The sequence below is a fragment of the Panulirus ornatus genome, chromosome 9 (assembly GCF_036320965.1).
Source record: "Panulirus ornatus isolate Po-2019 chromosome 9, ASM3632096v1, whole genome shotgun sequence".
Classification (NCBI taxonomy): domain Eukaryota; kingdom Metazoa; phylum Arthropoda; class Malacostraca; order Decapoda; family Palinuridae; genus Panulirus; species Panulirus ornatus.
Window position 1 is genome coordinate 37,304,674 of NC_092232.1, and position 15,111 is coordinate 37,319,784.

A 15,111-nucleotide genomic window follows, 5' to 3' on the forward strand; every position below is an offset into this window, starting at 1 on the left:
TGTCGAATTGATGAATACAAACTCTAGGACAAACGTTTTACTTCGAGGTCTGTCAGAGCAGTAATATCAGAACTGTTACAGATGCGTTTGAGAATAGACTTGATATTTCGCTTGGAGTCCACGACTTGCTTTGTGTGCACCTCGTTCATCACATTGACAGCTTGTAGGGTATCATCTCCGAATTATGTTTACTTTCTTTTACTTGTTAATCTGTGAGTTTTCAATCTTCCACCATCACAAACAGAAGAAAAAGAACCCAGTGGTCTGTTGTGGCTTGAAGTACTTTGTATTGCTAATTCACTTAAGCTTTATGGAAGTTTCTATTATGATACTTTGTGGGAATTTCATGAAATGATCAAGATTACTCTGATCGACCGACACTCCGTTGTTACCGGTTTAGGAAATATAAATAGTAATCCTACTGTTCTGAAAACTTGGAAATCAATGTTCATAATGTTTCAGATGGAAGAAAGAACTGATAGTTGAGTGGCTTTGATTTTATTGAGAAGTTTGACATGCTGTTCTCTGCAAGTAGTCCTGGTCAAATGGTGACTTATGCTCGAGAACCTTTTTCAGTATCAATTGAAATACATTTTCTTATTGTTGATTTCTGCAATGTTTGAATTTTCAATGAGTCGTCCTTCTAAAGCTCGGGAACTCGAAGCAAATGTGGTAACCAAACGAATCGAAAATCCTATAAAGGTTGCATTATGAGAGGCGGAGGTTCCTGCCACTCGATGATGATCCAGGTTGTGTTTCACGTCGCTCCAGCTCCACCTGAGGAATGATGTATGAAGTCTTAAATGTTGTTATTGGTGCAGACGACGCTGTTTAAGCTTTCGTATTGGTTTCCCGCTGGCAAGATAAACTTTAGGTTGTCAAAATTTAAGCTCGTTACGTTTGCACTACCACATTGTATGTATACTGTTGCGAACACGTAGCGTGACACACTGATTTTCTTCCTTGCGACTTTCTAAACGGCTGACAAATCTTCACAACCCTGTAGGTTGCAAAAGCCATATTCTCCATTTCAGTTAGACTGAGCACCCGAAATTTATCTTTAATGAGCAGTACCTTGTGCCAGTAACTGTCCTTCGTCCATAGGCAGAGAATCCAGTGCTAGGAGGCCTGGTGGGACCAACATTGGCCTGTATCATTTCCTACCAGTTCCTCAATCTGAAACGTGGAGACAGATTTTGGTAAGTCTTTCTTGTATATATTTCACTTCATCTTGCTTTGCTTCACTAGTATAGAACTTCCTCAATGTTTCCCTAGCCAAGGCAACGCTGCTTTAAGTAAACGTGTGCAGCATTACATTTACCTTACCTACTGCTGTGAGTAGTTGATCAGAACCCTGTACACTGAAGCAGGAGCAGCTCATGGTAATGAGTAAAAAGAAATATTTTTAAGCACATCTAGAAATATCTTCTATATGTGACGACCATTGTGCATATACTTCAAATAGTATGATTATTTTTAAAATTTACGGGACATTTTTTTTTTCTTTAGTTTTACGATATGATGATTAGACTGTTCAGATATTGACCATCATTTGTCGAGGCGATGTGACATGCTGTTCTCCGCAAGTAGTCCTGGTCAAATGGTGACTTATGCTCGAGAACCTTTTTCAGTATCAATTGAAATACATTTTTTTATTGTTGATTTCTGCAATGTTTGAATTTTCAATGAGTCGTCCTTCTAAAGCTCGGGAACTCGAAGCAAATGTGGTAACCAAACGAATCGGAAATCCTGTAAAGGCTGCATTATGAGAGGCGGAGGTTCCTGCCACTCGATGATGATCCAGGTTGTTTTTCACGTCGCTCCAGCTCCGCTTGAGGAATGATGTATGAAGTCTTAAATGTTGTTATTGGTGCAGACGACGCTGTTTAAGCTTTCGTATTGGTTTCCCGCTGGCAAGAGAAACTTTAGGTTGTCAAAATTTAAGCTCGTTACGGTTGCACTACCACATTGTATGTATACTGTTGCGAACACGTAACGTGACACACTGATTTTCTTCCTCGCGACTTTCTAAACGGCTGACAAATCTTCACAACCCTGTAGGTTGCAAAAGCCATATTCTCCATTTCAGTCAGACTGAGCACCCGAAATTTATCTTTTAATGAGCAGTACCTTGTGCCAGTAACTGTCCTTCGTCCATAGGCAGAGAATCCAGTGCTAGGAGGCCTGGTGGGACCAACATTGGCCTGTATCATTTCCTACCAGTTCCTCAATCTGAAACGTGGAGACAGATTTTGGTAAGTCTTTCTTGTATATATTTCACTTCATCTTGCTTTGCTTCACTAGTATAGAACTTCCTCAATGTTTCCCTAGCCAAGGCAACGCTGCTTTAAGTAAACGTGTGCAGCATTACATTTACCTTACCTACTGCTGTGAGTAGTTGATCAGAACCCTGTACTACTGAAGCAGGAGCAGCTCATGGTAATGAGTAAAAAGAAATATTTTTAAGCACATCTAGAAATATCTTCTATATGTGACGACCATTGTGCATATACTTCAAATAGTATGATTATTTTTAAAATTTACGGGACATTTTTTTTTTCTTTAGTTTTACGATATGATGATTAGACTGTTCAGATATTGACCATCATTTGTCGAGGCGATGTGACATGCTGTTCTCTGCAAGTAGTCCTGGTCAAATGGTGACTTATGCTCGAGAACCTTTTTCAGTATCAATTGAAATACATTTTTTTATTGTTGATTTCTGCAATGTTTGAATTTTCAATGAGTCGTCCTTCTAAAGCTCGGGAACTCGAAGCAAATGTGGTAACCAAACGAATCGAAAATCCTATAAAGGTTGCATTATGAGAGGCGGAGGTTCCTGCCACTCGATGATGATCCAGGTTGTTTTTCACGTCGCTCCAGCTCCGCTTGAGGAATGATGTATGAAGTCTTAAATGTTGTTATTGGTGCAGACGACGCTGTTTAAGCTTTCGTATTGGTTTCCCGCTGGCAAGAGAAACTTTAGGTTGTCAAAATTTAAGCTCGTTACGGTTGCACTACCACATTGTATGTATACTGTTGCGAACACGTAACGTGACACACTGATTTTCTTCCTCGCGACTTTCTAAACGGTTGACAAATCTTCACAACCCTGTAGGTTGCAAAAGCCATATTCTCCATTTCAGTCAGACTGAGCACCCGAAATTTATCTTTTAATGAGCAGTACCTTGTGCCAGTAACTGTCCTTCGTCCATAGGCAGAGAATCCAGTGCTAGGAGGCCTGGTGGGACCAACATTGGCCTGTATCATTTCCTACCAGTTCCTCAATCTGAAACGTGGAGACAGATTTTGGTAAGTCTTTCTTGTATATATTTCACTTCATCTTGCTTTGCTTCACTAGTATAGAACTTCCTCAATGTTTCCCTAGCCAAGGCAACGCTGCTTTAAGTAAACGTGTGCAGCATTACATTTACCTTACCTACTGCTGTGAGTAGTTGATCAGAAAAAAAAAAAAAAAAATTATTTTTTAAAATTTACGGGTCATTTTTTTTTTTCTTTAGTTTTACGATATGATGATTAGACTGTTCAGATATTGACCATCATCTGTCGAGGCGATGTGACATGCTGTACATTTTCCACAGGTATGAAAATGCAGACGCTGGATTTTCGGTCGACCAGCTTCACTCCATCCGGAGGTCATCGCTTGCACGGGTAGTGTGTGAGAGCATGGACGATTTGGCACCCAAAATACCGAAGAATGTCTTTCATATACATGGTGCAAAGTCAGTAACTTTTATCAGGGAGGAAATTTGACAATTATTGTGATTTCATTCTTAGTATTTTTGATTCTGACCTTGTGCAAAAGTTACGGATGGCTTTACTTTATTGCCATTAGAAGTATCTGATAAAAGGTTTTCATGGAAGGCAAAGGAAAGAGAGAGAGATTCATTTTGACGAATGTGTGTTGCAGGAACCCCCTCGTAACGTGTGAGGACGTGCCAGGAACAAACCTCGACTTGTGGGCCGAAGATCCGTACGATGGGCAGAGGTACTGTGTGTTCCTGGGCCACCACTATACCCCAGGCAGAGTGGTTCCTGTGTCTCCCTGCAGCTACTGTGTCTGTCAACCACATGGTCAAGTACGTGAGTCGGGAGTTGTATAGAAACAACGTGGTAAAGAAAGTAGGATGGTAAACATACTCATGCTGAGAAATGTTGTTTATTGCATGAGGATTTGACACCTTGGTTCGTAAAAGCAACAATGTTCAGATAGTTTGGAACAGAGTGTACAGTTGGTGTGGAACAGAGTGTACAGTTGGTGTGGAGACTAGTATATATTTGGTGTGGAGCAGGTGGACCATTTAGTGTGGAAATGTATGTACAGTTGGTGTGGAGAAGAATGCACAGTTGGTGTGGAGACTAGTATATATTTGGTGTGGAGCAGATGGACCATTTAGTGTGGAAATGTATGTACAGTTGGTGTGGAGAAGAATGCACAGTTGGTTTAGAGCTGGTGTAGGGTAGAGTGTACGCTAAGGTTTTATTCCTCTTTCAGTTGAAGTGTCAGCCTGATTCAGGAGGCTGCAGGGCTCCGGTGGAGGACGAACATTGCCGGAAGGTGTGTCCTGGGTACTTAACACGGGTCTGACGGCCACAGTGAGGGTGTGTCCTGGGTACTTAACACGGGTCTGACGACCACAGTGAGGGTGTGTCCTGGGTACTTAACACGGGTCTGACGGCCACAGAGATGGTGTACAACTGGATCAGGATAATCATATAAGACAGAAGACAAGAAGATAATCCTGCAGACATCCCCCACCGAGGCTGAGGAATTATAAAGTTGCATTAACCTGTATTTTCGGTAACCAAAGCAACTTCTGGAGCCACGCCGTGAGAGAGAGAACCTTGTGCCTCGCTGTTCTGCAAGAGAATCTGAGGCGAAATGTTGAGCGTTCTCCTAACTTTCCTGTGCGCTGCCACTTGTCTTTCATTGTAATATATTTCCAGAGATGACACTCATCCAAGCATACCTCAGGTTACAACTTTTTATCATTCAACTATACAATGCAGACATGAACAGTGATAGGAGTGGAAGACCTGTCACCTCGTAGATCTTCTGTCATAATGACAGTCTGAGACAGAAACATTGTAAGGAAGTAACATACTGTCATCACGGATGTTCATTATCTAAAAAGACCAAAGTTACACATGCGAAAATCAAAAGTGAAACTGGATATTGGTAGAAAGCATTAAAGCTCCTGATGTGTTAGTTTACAATGGTGTGGCTATTTTTTTGTGAAGCACTGTAAGGTGATTGGTTGAAGCAGCTTGTCAGTAGGTTGAAGCTTTTATCAAATATTTCCGATGCTTAGTATCTTGAAATATTTGCCTGCTCTTACTACCTGGATGAAATTGATTCGGACCCTAATTTTAGAATATACATATATTGCATTGTATATATTTCACCTGCTTATTTGAACTGAGTAATTTTACATTCATTATCTCCAGACAAAGGACTGTATTCGAGTGAAATTATAACAGTATTTTGTACAATGAAATTTATTATTTATAACGTGTTGTATACGGACATTGGACTTTTATTTATCCTGCAAGGCATCTTTACAACAGGTCAGTAACCTATGATAGTTTCTGTCATAAGAGAAGGTTTTACATTTATGTGACGAAGGTAGAACTATGTTTAAGGAAGAACATTCGAAAATGTTGTGGGTTTGTGTGGAAGCAGACTACGAGATGTGATGATTTTTAGGACGTGCATCAGGCAGTGAGAAGTGGAGTAGTTCCTTCCGGGCGGAGACAAGTGAATACTTGTGCAAGCGATCCAATCCTAGTGGTAGGGGGATATGAATGCTAGAGTGGATTACGTGGCAATTTAGGTTTATTATTGAGGGTGTGGGGAAATAGGTTACCTACTGTAGATGAATAAGGTGGGCGAGGAGGAAGCTTGCCGAGGTGTGATGGAAGAGGAATGTCAAGAAATAAAGGCGCATAATCCAGTATACGTGTGTGATTCGGGTGGGTTGAGAGTCGAAAGCAATTGTTGGTAATCTGCAGGCATGCAAGGGCGAGATTACTGAATGGAAACATGTTAAAAAGGGCCGCAAGGTGGAATGTCTGATTATTTCTTGGTGGAGGCAACTGTGAATGTTTCTGGTCGTTAAGGAAAAGAATGTGTAAAATTAGTGGTGACCTGTAAATTTGTTTGATGCCAATAGATCGTGAAGAACGGTAAAAGATGAGAGTAAATGAAGGTTGATGTGTGGTAGGTATCTAGGGAAAGTTACTGAAATGCACTAGCGGTGTGTGTAGTATAGATAAGGTGAGAAGTGGACACATGAGAGTAGTGTACTGGAATGGGGATGCTTGATGTATAGCGGAAAAGGGAGGGAAACGCTTGGGTGGTATAATGGACGGAAAGTGTGTGTGTGTGTGTGTGGAGAGGCTACTAGAGAAAGTAGTAGGTAAAGACAAATTCTTAAGTATAAGAGGAAGAACATGAGAGGGAGGGAGGTTACAAGTATCTATAAACTTTATAAAGAAAATATTTTGGATGGCGAGTAGTAAGACCAAGACGATAAACGGGCGACTTGGAGGAAGGCAGATGCGAAAATGGTACAAGGCCAAGCAAGCATTTAAAAGCTTAATGTACTAGATGATAAGAAGTAGATGTAGTGCGTGTGGGATCAGACAATCCATGGACTACTGTGGTGTAGCGGGTAGCGTTCCTCAGTAATGCTTTCGTGGACTGCCAGTGGTCGAGCGCATATGTTTCAATCCTGTTTACGGCAAAAGATCCACACAACCCAGCTGTTCATCCAGCTGTTGTCGATAAAATGGGTACTTGGCTCGTTATGGTATGTATACATGCATAGCTTTAATGGGATATGACTTGATTACGGCTTCAGTTGCCCGTGTCGTCTCGGCTAACATAAGTGAAGTAGTGAAAGCCCTGCATCATAATTGTAGAAATGGATGGGAGAGAATTTTGATTAGTTTGCCAAGCATTCCAAGTGGACCGGCAGAGAGCATAGTTAATGTCCTTAGGTAAAAGAGACAAAAGAATATTCATATTAAAGGTATAATATTTCATTTTAGGTGTATGAAAGAGTGGCGCTTGATAAGGTGGAAATGTGCAAGAAGCCTATGATTACAAACTAGTAATGGGGCCTCAGGAGAGGGAGAGGTTCTGGAAACCAGGTGTTTAGATTTGAAAGAATTTTGAATACTTTAAGAATCGTTTTTATGACAGTTATGGGTCTACAGAAAACATATAATGGGTTGAAAGGCCATGTGGCAAATGGTCATTAGATGGTTTTTATGATACGGTAAGTGTGCGAGAGCAGAAAGGGAAAAATAGGGAGGAAACGGCTGAGCCTGCATGTTGGAGTAGGAGAAGGAACGGTAGAGCCTGCCGTGTTGGAAAGAGGAGAGGGAACCGGTACAACCTGCAGTGTTGTAGGGTAGGAGAGGGAACCGGTACAACCTGCAGTGTTGTAGGGTAGGAGAGCGAGCAGCAGTGATGAAGGGAACGGTTGGACCTGCATTTTTGGCAGGGAGGTGCGGTAGCAGGAGACAAGGCTTCTCCTCACCAGTAACTAACCCAGGTATCGATCGGTGGGTGGCTGGGGTGTTGGCCTTGCCCTGTGGACCAGCTTCTCACTTTGTTGACATCACGAGTGACTGATGTATCATTGTGTATTTCCTGCTTGGTGTTTACCACGGTGGAGAGGCCGGGATTATAGTAGAGGCTGCCCAGGAATAAAGGGGGAGGCTACTTATGCCCTTGGCACTGTAAATGTTTAGGCCGTATGCTACAAAACCTAGTTGTTTATGAAATATAAACTCGTTCCATCTTGGAAAATAGTGTTTCATCAGAAGGCTAAATGGAGTACCCTAGCCTATGCCTCCACTCCTACCTTAGAAACCACTTGGCTCACGCAGTATTTTGAATGCCTCTTGCATCTCTCCCTCATCATTGACGTATTCCTGAAACTTCAATCGGTTTCTTAAATGTATTGAGTCTGTGCTGCGTGGTATAAACCTCTTCAACCTTAAATGTATGTCGGACTAACACCTAGTTATGTTTTCATGCAGGAAGTCTCGCGCATGATGTGATTTTTCCTGAGTAAAAACTTGATATGAAGAATTATTTGACGAAACCGTCTTATTATACCATTGCAAGGTGAATAACCTTATTCGTCTAAAATCTGTTCAGGTTGTTTGAAGAAAACAATTTCTCGCTGACCCCGGAGTGACTCGAACACCCAGCCTTCTGATCTGGAGTCAGACGCGCTACCATTGCGCCACGGGGCCGCTGAACTTGTGAGAGTAAATTAGTAGAGTATAACGTTTGTCTCGTTGTTTCCTGCGAGCTGAAATGTATCTGGTTACGTAGTTCTGCGCCATCTTGAATATCTTGGTACACTGAGAGGATATGCATGTTACGATGAAGTAATAGAGAACACAAGTGACGCATTTGGAGACTGTGAAAGATATATAAGCAAAGGTGTGTGTGTGGGGGGGGGGGATATCCGTGAGTGTAAACTCCGGATAATAACGAAGCACCTTTAAATATCAATTCTAGCACCTTTCCTATAACAAATAGGCAATGTCATCTTCACTAACAGAATCTTGTACAATTTCACTTACCTGTACTGTAAAATCACTTGGAACAGATTTGTTACTTATAATACATGGATCTCCCTTAATATGTGGTTTTACATACACTTCGATGTTAACTACATCAGTTACCTCATACCACTCGGCGTGCCTCTTTCCCCCTGTAACAAACATCATCTCTCTTCATATTACGTACGGTCCTGTGATCCTTACTACAAATCTCTGTGATTATCCCTATTGTTTATAGTCCTGTGTAAACTTGGCATTTCATTTATTAGCATAACAGAACTGGAATATCCCTGAACATGCATACAAAGGTAACGAAGCGTCTGTACTAGCCTCGTTCATCCTGCTTTGCGTACCAAATTTTCCCGGGCGACGCCAAGCGTCTCGAACGAACATAAGAGCATCGAGGTCTGTCCCACCACTATTGTTCTCCCCCAGGGTTCTTTACACGTTATCTATTTTGCGGTTACATTTCCTTAAACTCGCCCGGAAAACTTTCATCGTGGCTCCCATATACTTTTCTACAGAGAAGTAAAGAAGAATTGAAGATTTTGGACTTTGTGGGAAAGAGTGAGATATAGCCTCGCCGAAGTGACTTTCCACTTGTGGTATAGCCCTATGTTGAATGGCTGTAAACAAATGAGTGTGGGTGTAGCCTTCGAATTATAGCGATCCCTGAAGATGCTTAAGGTCTGGCTGGTGATATAAATTGACACTGACAGCCTTGAAGACTATAACTTGCTACTGCATAGCTTTCTACCACAGGAATCCTTCAAGGTGGTTCGTTTTTTGTCGGTCTTAAAAAGATATTGATATTTAAGTCAATTACCTGTATTTGATTTTTTATGGATTATGTTCTCTGGTGTACTGAGGAACACAAGGACAGTGTCCACACGGAGGGTGAACACTATACCATGGAGACCACAGAGTTACCAGCAGATGAGAAAAGTTGTTGGTAAACAACGATATATCTGACATGGCTGAAGGAAATGGTCTTGCATAACGAGGAGGTGAGTGAGGCAGAGTGGCAGCAGAGCCTAATGTAAATGTTATCCTTCGATTAACATGCTCACTCACTCCCTCCCTCAACGCTTCAACTACACCAGCGACTGAGGGAGGCGGTGGAACTCTGCTGACCATCCTGCAGTAAGTAATGTATTCCCCTCCCTGTCGACACCATAGTGAGAAGCAGAGAAGGGCAGGAAAGCTGAGTTACAGGGAACGGCTAGATGCCTTAAATTTCCTACCCTGGAAGAGAGAGGAGTGACGGGTGACCTGATCGCAACCTTTTAAGCTTTCAAACTAACTTCATGACGCAGAGTGAACAGTCCTTTGATAACTACTACACTGGCAGAGAACAACCAGAGAACATTACGTCAACTGAGGCGAAGAACTTCTTAACCATAGGTCAGGATGAATGGAATGAACTTAGGATATAGATGTGAGCCTAGCATATTTTATTAAAAAGTATGAATGCTACGCGTTAAAGATGGGTTGCCCCACGAGTGAAGAACCCCTTCCACGTAAAGGGTAGATAGTAAGTACACGCACACATGCACGCATAAGCTTAAACACAGAAGAAAAACAAATGTTGAAATTTGTTGAAATATATTGCCAACACCGTCAACGCACACCAGATTTTCCCATCGTATAAACTAAAAGAACAGTGCACATACGGACATAGTTAAAGGAAAACTTGCACAAAAAAATTAGAAAGTCACCTTAGAGTACGTACGTTAACTTACACAAAAATTAGAGTCGCCTTAGAGTACGTACGTTATAAGAGGCTGGGCGCGTCTGTCTGTGATGCTTTCTGGCGACCGACGGGTTCATTCAGGTCGGGATGGGCGTTCCTGGTAACGAACGTCAGCATTCTGCATCATCCGACACATCCTTACAAGCATGACTGTTTACTTGGAATATATATATATATATATATATATATATATATATATATATATATATATATATATATATATAGTGTGTGTGTGTGTAAAATTACCTATTTGTGCTGGACAGGCAGGGAGTTTTACTTTTGTGAGACCCCCATCTCTTGAACATTCTCGACTGTTGCAAACTTTCTAAATCTATACGTGCTGTCTGCATTGCCCATGTCTAAACACATTCTCTTCCATTCACCCAGCACTCTTTATACTATAAAATTTCTTTATATAATTCTTTAAAAAGTTTTTGTATTTATGTTATGTCCTCTGGTTACACGTCTCTTCGAACTTTTCACTGTCCACTTCATCAATCTGTTTTATAAACTTGGAGGTTTTGATCAGGTCACCCCATACACTTATCTCTTCCAAGGTAGACAAACTTAAAGCCTGTGGTCTATCCCTGTTACTTAAGTTCTCTTAATTCTAGCTCCTTCTTTGTTGCCATGCTCTAGACCTCTATTACTTCTTTGTGCTTTTTTCTTCTTTTTTTTTTTTCACTTGGTGCGGTGATCAAACTTGAGAAGCATATTCTAGTTTGGACTTATTTAGGATATGAAAAGTTTACGAAACATTTTCTCATCCATGTGCTTGACGGCTACTCTGATGGTTGACGGCAGAAAGTTTGTTTGTGTGTGATTACCTATTTTTACAGTAAGGGGAAGGAGTTCACTCGAGGGGGACCATTTGCTGAACTTAGTCATACAACCTTTTTGACTTTTGTATTGCTGTCAGCATCTATAGTTTAACAGCTGAACGATATTCCATTCATTCACTCTTTTGATATCGTAAAAATACTTCTTTACATCATTTCTGACATGCTTTTTATCGTGTGTGTATGCTTGTCAGATTATTATTATTTGTATTACTATGATAATGATACTAGTAATAATAATAGATGTATTAATATATTATCATTATTATTATCATTTTATTAATATTATTATTATTATTATCATTATTTTGTGGTAGCAGTAGTAGTAATGTAAGCAGTTGCAGCTGTAGTACTTTTAAAGGAACGAATACAAATAGGAGGGAGTTATGGAGAGAGCATGGGTGTGGCTGAGAGTTGGTGAGGGCGACAGGGAGGATGTGGTATCGTGGGTGGGTCCTCCCGCACCGCCTCTCAAAATAACCATCGGTGGTGGTGGCGACGAGGACACCCACTGTCACTGCCGGTGCCAGTACCTCACCAGTCACCCTTGGATCACCAGGTTGTAAGGTTAGTCTCCGGTAGTGTATAGTTCTGTCACAACCAAACTTTACTCTCGGCGAGATTTGGTCACAACTCCCAACGGACCACTAGTTCCCGTATACAGTAGAGTTTCGCTGTAGATGTCTCATAAACACTAGTATCATTACATTTGCTCTTGGAAATTCTTACTTCAAGTCTCGAGAGAAATGATTGTGTCCCGTTACGTCAGTTTCTAGGATTGCTGTTGTATTGTTGTGGTGTTATTGCAAATTTCTCACAAATCACTAAGTCCTGCAACCCAATCTCTGTGATGTAGAGCATTGTGACAGCTGGCCGGTAGACATTACTCACCCGACCTTGCTTCTGAATCACGCGCGTGTCTAGGATTTGGTCAAAGGTTGTGGGTAAGAATTATATTGCTGCATTAAATCACAAGTATTTGTCAAATTCTCATAGAACTGAATACTGTTTATATACCTAGAAATGTTAATACGAGACCAGCGACCATTTTTGTAATAAGTTACAAGATTTGATAACAAAATAACATAGCAGTAATCAAGGGAGTTATTCGGCGAGACAAATTAATATGTTTCGTAAATAGAGAAAACTTATTATGGATTTCGGCCGATGTCTTGGGATGGTCATCAGTTAAACGGATACTGTTATTTCATGATGACTAGCGTCATGACAGATATAGTTCAGGAGACATAATTTTACATTTTATGTTTTTACTGTACTGCCCAAGTGGATATAGTGTCTCCTCCGCCATGCTTCTCTTGAATACATCCCGTTTTTAGACCTCTTTCACAACTTCCTCCTGCCTGCAACCATTAGTCCTGTTATATGGCTGCACTTAATCTTTTGACGGGTTCCTTTAGAACACCAGTCACGTCAGTTCCCAGAGTAAAAATATTGTCACAGTCGCCCAATTATCTCCACCAGTGACTAATATTGTATACCCTTGTCTCTCAGTCGGCCCGCGGACACCTTGCTTCACCAGGATGGGCCCGTGTTGTTGAGTAAACTTTAAGCTTTAGGTAAGTAGAATTTCACAGATAAGTTCATGCAACAAAGTTCCCAGTATGTGGAGAAAATGTTTTTCATGACTACGGCTTACTTTGCAATAGTTTATGATTTTTTTTTTATAATTATCTGCAGACATTTTCCTTACTGCTCGCCCTTTTCACTAGTATCCTAAGTGTGTCAAGATGCTGGGGGATGGTTGGGGGCTTCAGCACTTATCTGAAGAGTTGCACGTCCTCTGAAGATTTCCCTTTTATACGTGGAAAATCTGTGCTGAATATTCATATTAAAATTTCATCACGCGTAACCAGTATCTTGTCATTCGTGTAAGTCAACTGAAAAAGCTAAGGTCCTCCCACTTTCATTAAGTGGTAAGCCACTCCTGGTCAGCAACATTCAAAACATTTGCAAGAGAATTTCTTCATCCTACCATCAAGCATTCCTTAATACCTGGATATTATGATATCTGGATGAATCGTTTCAGACTGCTCTTCACCACTTCATCTATTTGCACTCTACTGAAGGAGCAGCAATCCAACCAGCAGCGTCGAGATGAATCGAGGTCCTACGGTCGGGTGGAGTGCCGGCGGTGGTCGACCCACGGTGATCCAGCCTACGGCCTACACCAGTAGTGGTGGTGAGAGTGGCATCAATTGCGGCTGCTGCGTCTGCTGCCCTTGCATTCACGTGGGCTTTCTTAGGTCCAAACCTGGCGTGCTCAAGATAATTCAGCTGGTACGCCATTGAGATTTCAAAGCCTTACAAGTTACAGTGCAAAAGGTTAAAATTGAATTAAGATTAATGTCTTTGTTATCACGAGTCTCAGAACATCTACACCTTATACTCCCGAAATGTAAAAATCACCAGTCACTATTGTTCATCCCCCTAAGGCTTGAACGGTGTTACACATGAGCTGGGTGACTTTCAGTGTTGTGTTATTTGTCAAGTGATAACACAAACATAACTTTTGTGTGTATGTGTGTGAATTACCGACTTTCCAGAGGTTCTACATTTTGTTACTGATCTTTGTCATTGCCACAGATCCTGACTGCCATTTGCTTGATGCTGGTGCTCACGTATGGCCTTCCTCACAACTCCTCAATAGGAGAATCCTTCACCTTCTTTTTGGTCACCATCTCAGCCTGCATTTTTGTGGTTTGCCTTCTCGTCTTCTGCTACCTAATTTCGGCTAACTCCTTCCATATCATTCGCTCATCTGTGCTGGTAAGTGCAACGGCTCAAAGTCAAATCCACATTAAGGTACCATTGCATAATTCACTATAACTATCAAGAAAAATTTTACCATCATTCTTACTCCCATAGAACTTATTGGTAGCTCCACTAACTGAATTATTGCTTCTATCAAATTTTGTCAGAAATCAGGCCTTAAAGTACAGTAGCTTCATCTGAAAAGCAAGAAAGAAAAAGGGAAAGAATAATGCCTGTTAAAGTCACAAAATAGAGAAAGCATATAATTCTTTATTGGTATAGATGCTGTCCATACTAGTCTTATCCCCTTGAGCATGACGGTACAACCTTTTTAGTGTGATAGAGGCAACCTTTAATGTATTGCTTAAGGTACGTAATAAGTTTTTTTTTTTTTTTTTTTTATACTTTGTCGCTGTCTCCCGCGTTTGCGAGGTAGCGCAAGGAAACAGACGAAAGAAATGGCCCAACCCCCCCCCCCCCATACACATGTACATACACACGTCCACACACGCAAATATACATACCTACACAGCTTTCCATGGTTTACCCCAGACGCTTCACATGCCTTGATTCAATCCACTGACAGCACGTCAACCCCTGTATACCACATGACTCCAATTCACTCTATTCCTTGCCCTCCTTTCACCCTCCTGCATGTTCAGGCCCCGATCACACAAAATCTTTTTCACTCCATCTTTCCACCTCCAATTTGGTCTCCCTCTTCTCCTCGTTCCCTCCACCTCCGACACATATATCCTCTTGGTCAATCTCTCCTCACTCATTCTCTCCATGTGCCCAAACCATTTCAAAACACCCTCTTCTGCTCTCTCAACCACGCTCTTTTTATTTCCACACATCTCTCTTACCCTTACGTTACTTACTCGATCAAACCACCTCACACCACACATTGTCCTCAAACATCTCATTTCCAGCACATCCATCCTCCTGCGCACATCTCTATCCATAGCCCACGCCTCGCAACCATACAACATTGTTGGAACCACTATTCCCTCAAACATACCCATTTTCGCTTTCCGAGATAATGTTCTCGACTTCCACACATTTTTCAAGGCTCCCAAAATTTTCGCCCCCTCCCCCACCCTATGATCCACTTCCGCTTCCATGGTTCCATCCGCTGAC

General features: G+C 41.5%; 2 protein-coding genes and 1 non-coding gene across 4 annotated transcripts in view; 2 read left to right on the forward strand and 1 right to left on the reverse strand.

Annotated features, from left to right (window-relative positions):
* Positions 1-5,550, forward strand: part of LOC139750344 (salivary peroxidase/catechol oxidase-like) — a 67,084-nt gene extending 61,534 nt beyond the window's left edge. The window contains exons 14-17 of the mRNA XM_071665027.1: positions 1,105-1,199; positions 3,603-3,743; positions 3,932-4,100; positions 4,517-5,550. Of these exons, the coding sequence (XP_071521128.1) occupies positions 1,105-1,199; positions 3,603-3,743; positions 3,932-4,100; positions 4,517-4,609 (498 nt within the window). The 3' untranslated portion in view covers positions 4,610-5,550. The remainder of the gene's footprint in view (positions 1-1,104; positions 1,200-3,602; positions 3,744-3,931; positions 4,101-4,516) is intronic.
* A 2,670-nt stretch (positions 5,551-8,220) lies between these two features.
* TRNAW-CCA (transfer RNA tryptophan (anticodon CCA)) lies at positions 8,221-8,292 on the reverse strand. Its single transcript has one exon. It is a non-coding gene; the product is annotated as a tRNA-Trp (tRNA).
* Positions 8,293-11,610: 3,318 nt separating this feature from the next.
* LOC139750345 (protein singles bar-like) overlaps positions 11,611-15,111 on the forward strand; it is a 41,549-nt gene continuing 38,048 nt past the window's right edge. The window contains exons 1-3 of one of the 2 annotated variants that reach the window (XM_071665028.1): positions 11,611-11,766; positions 13,247-13,497; positions 13,804-13,986. In XM_071665028.1, coding sequence (XP_071521129.1) covers positions 13,315-13,497; positions 13,804-13,986 — 366 coding nt within the window. In that variant the 5' untranslated portion in view covers positions 11,611-11,766; positions 13,247-13,314. Of the gene's footprint in view, positions 11,767-12,711; positions 12,777-13,246; positions 13,498-13,803; positions 13,987-15,111 lie in introns of those variants that run through there. The other variant, XM_071665029.1, reaches the window with a different exon arrangement.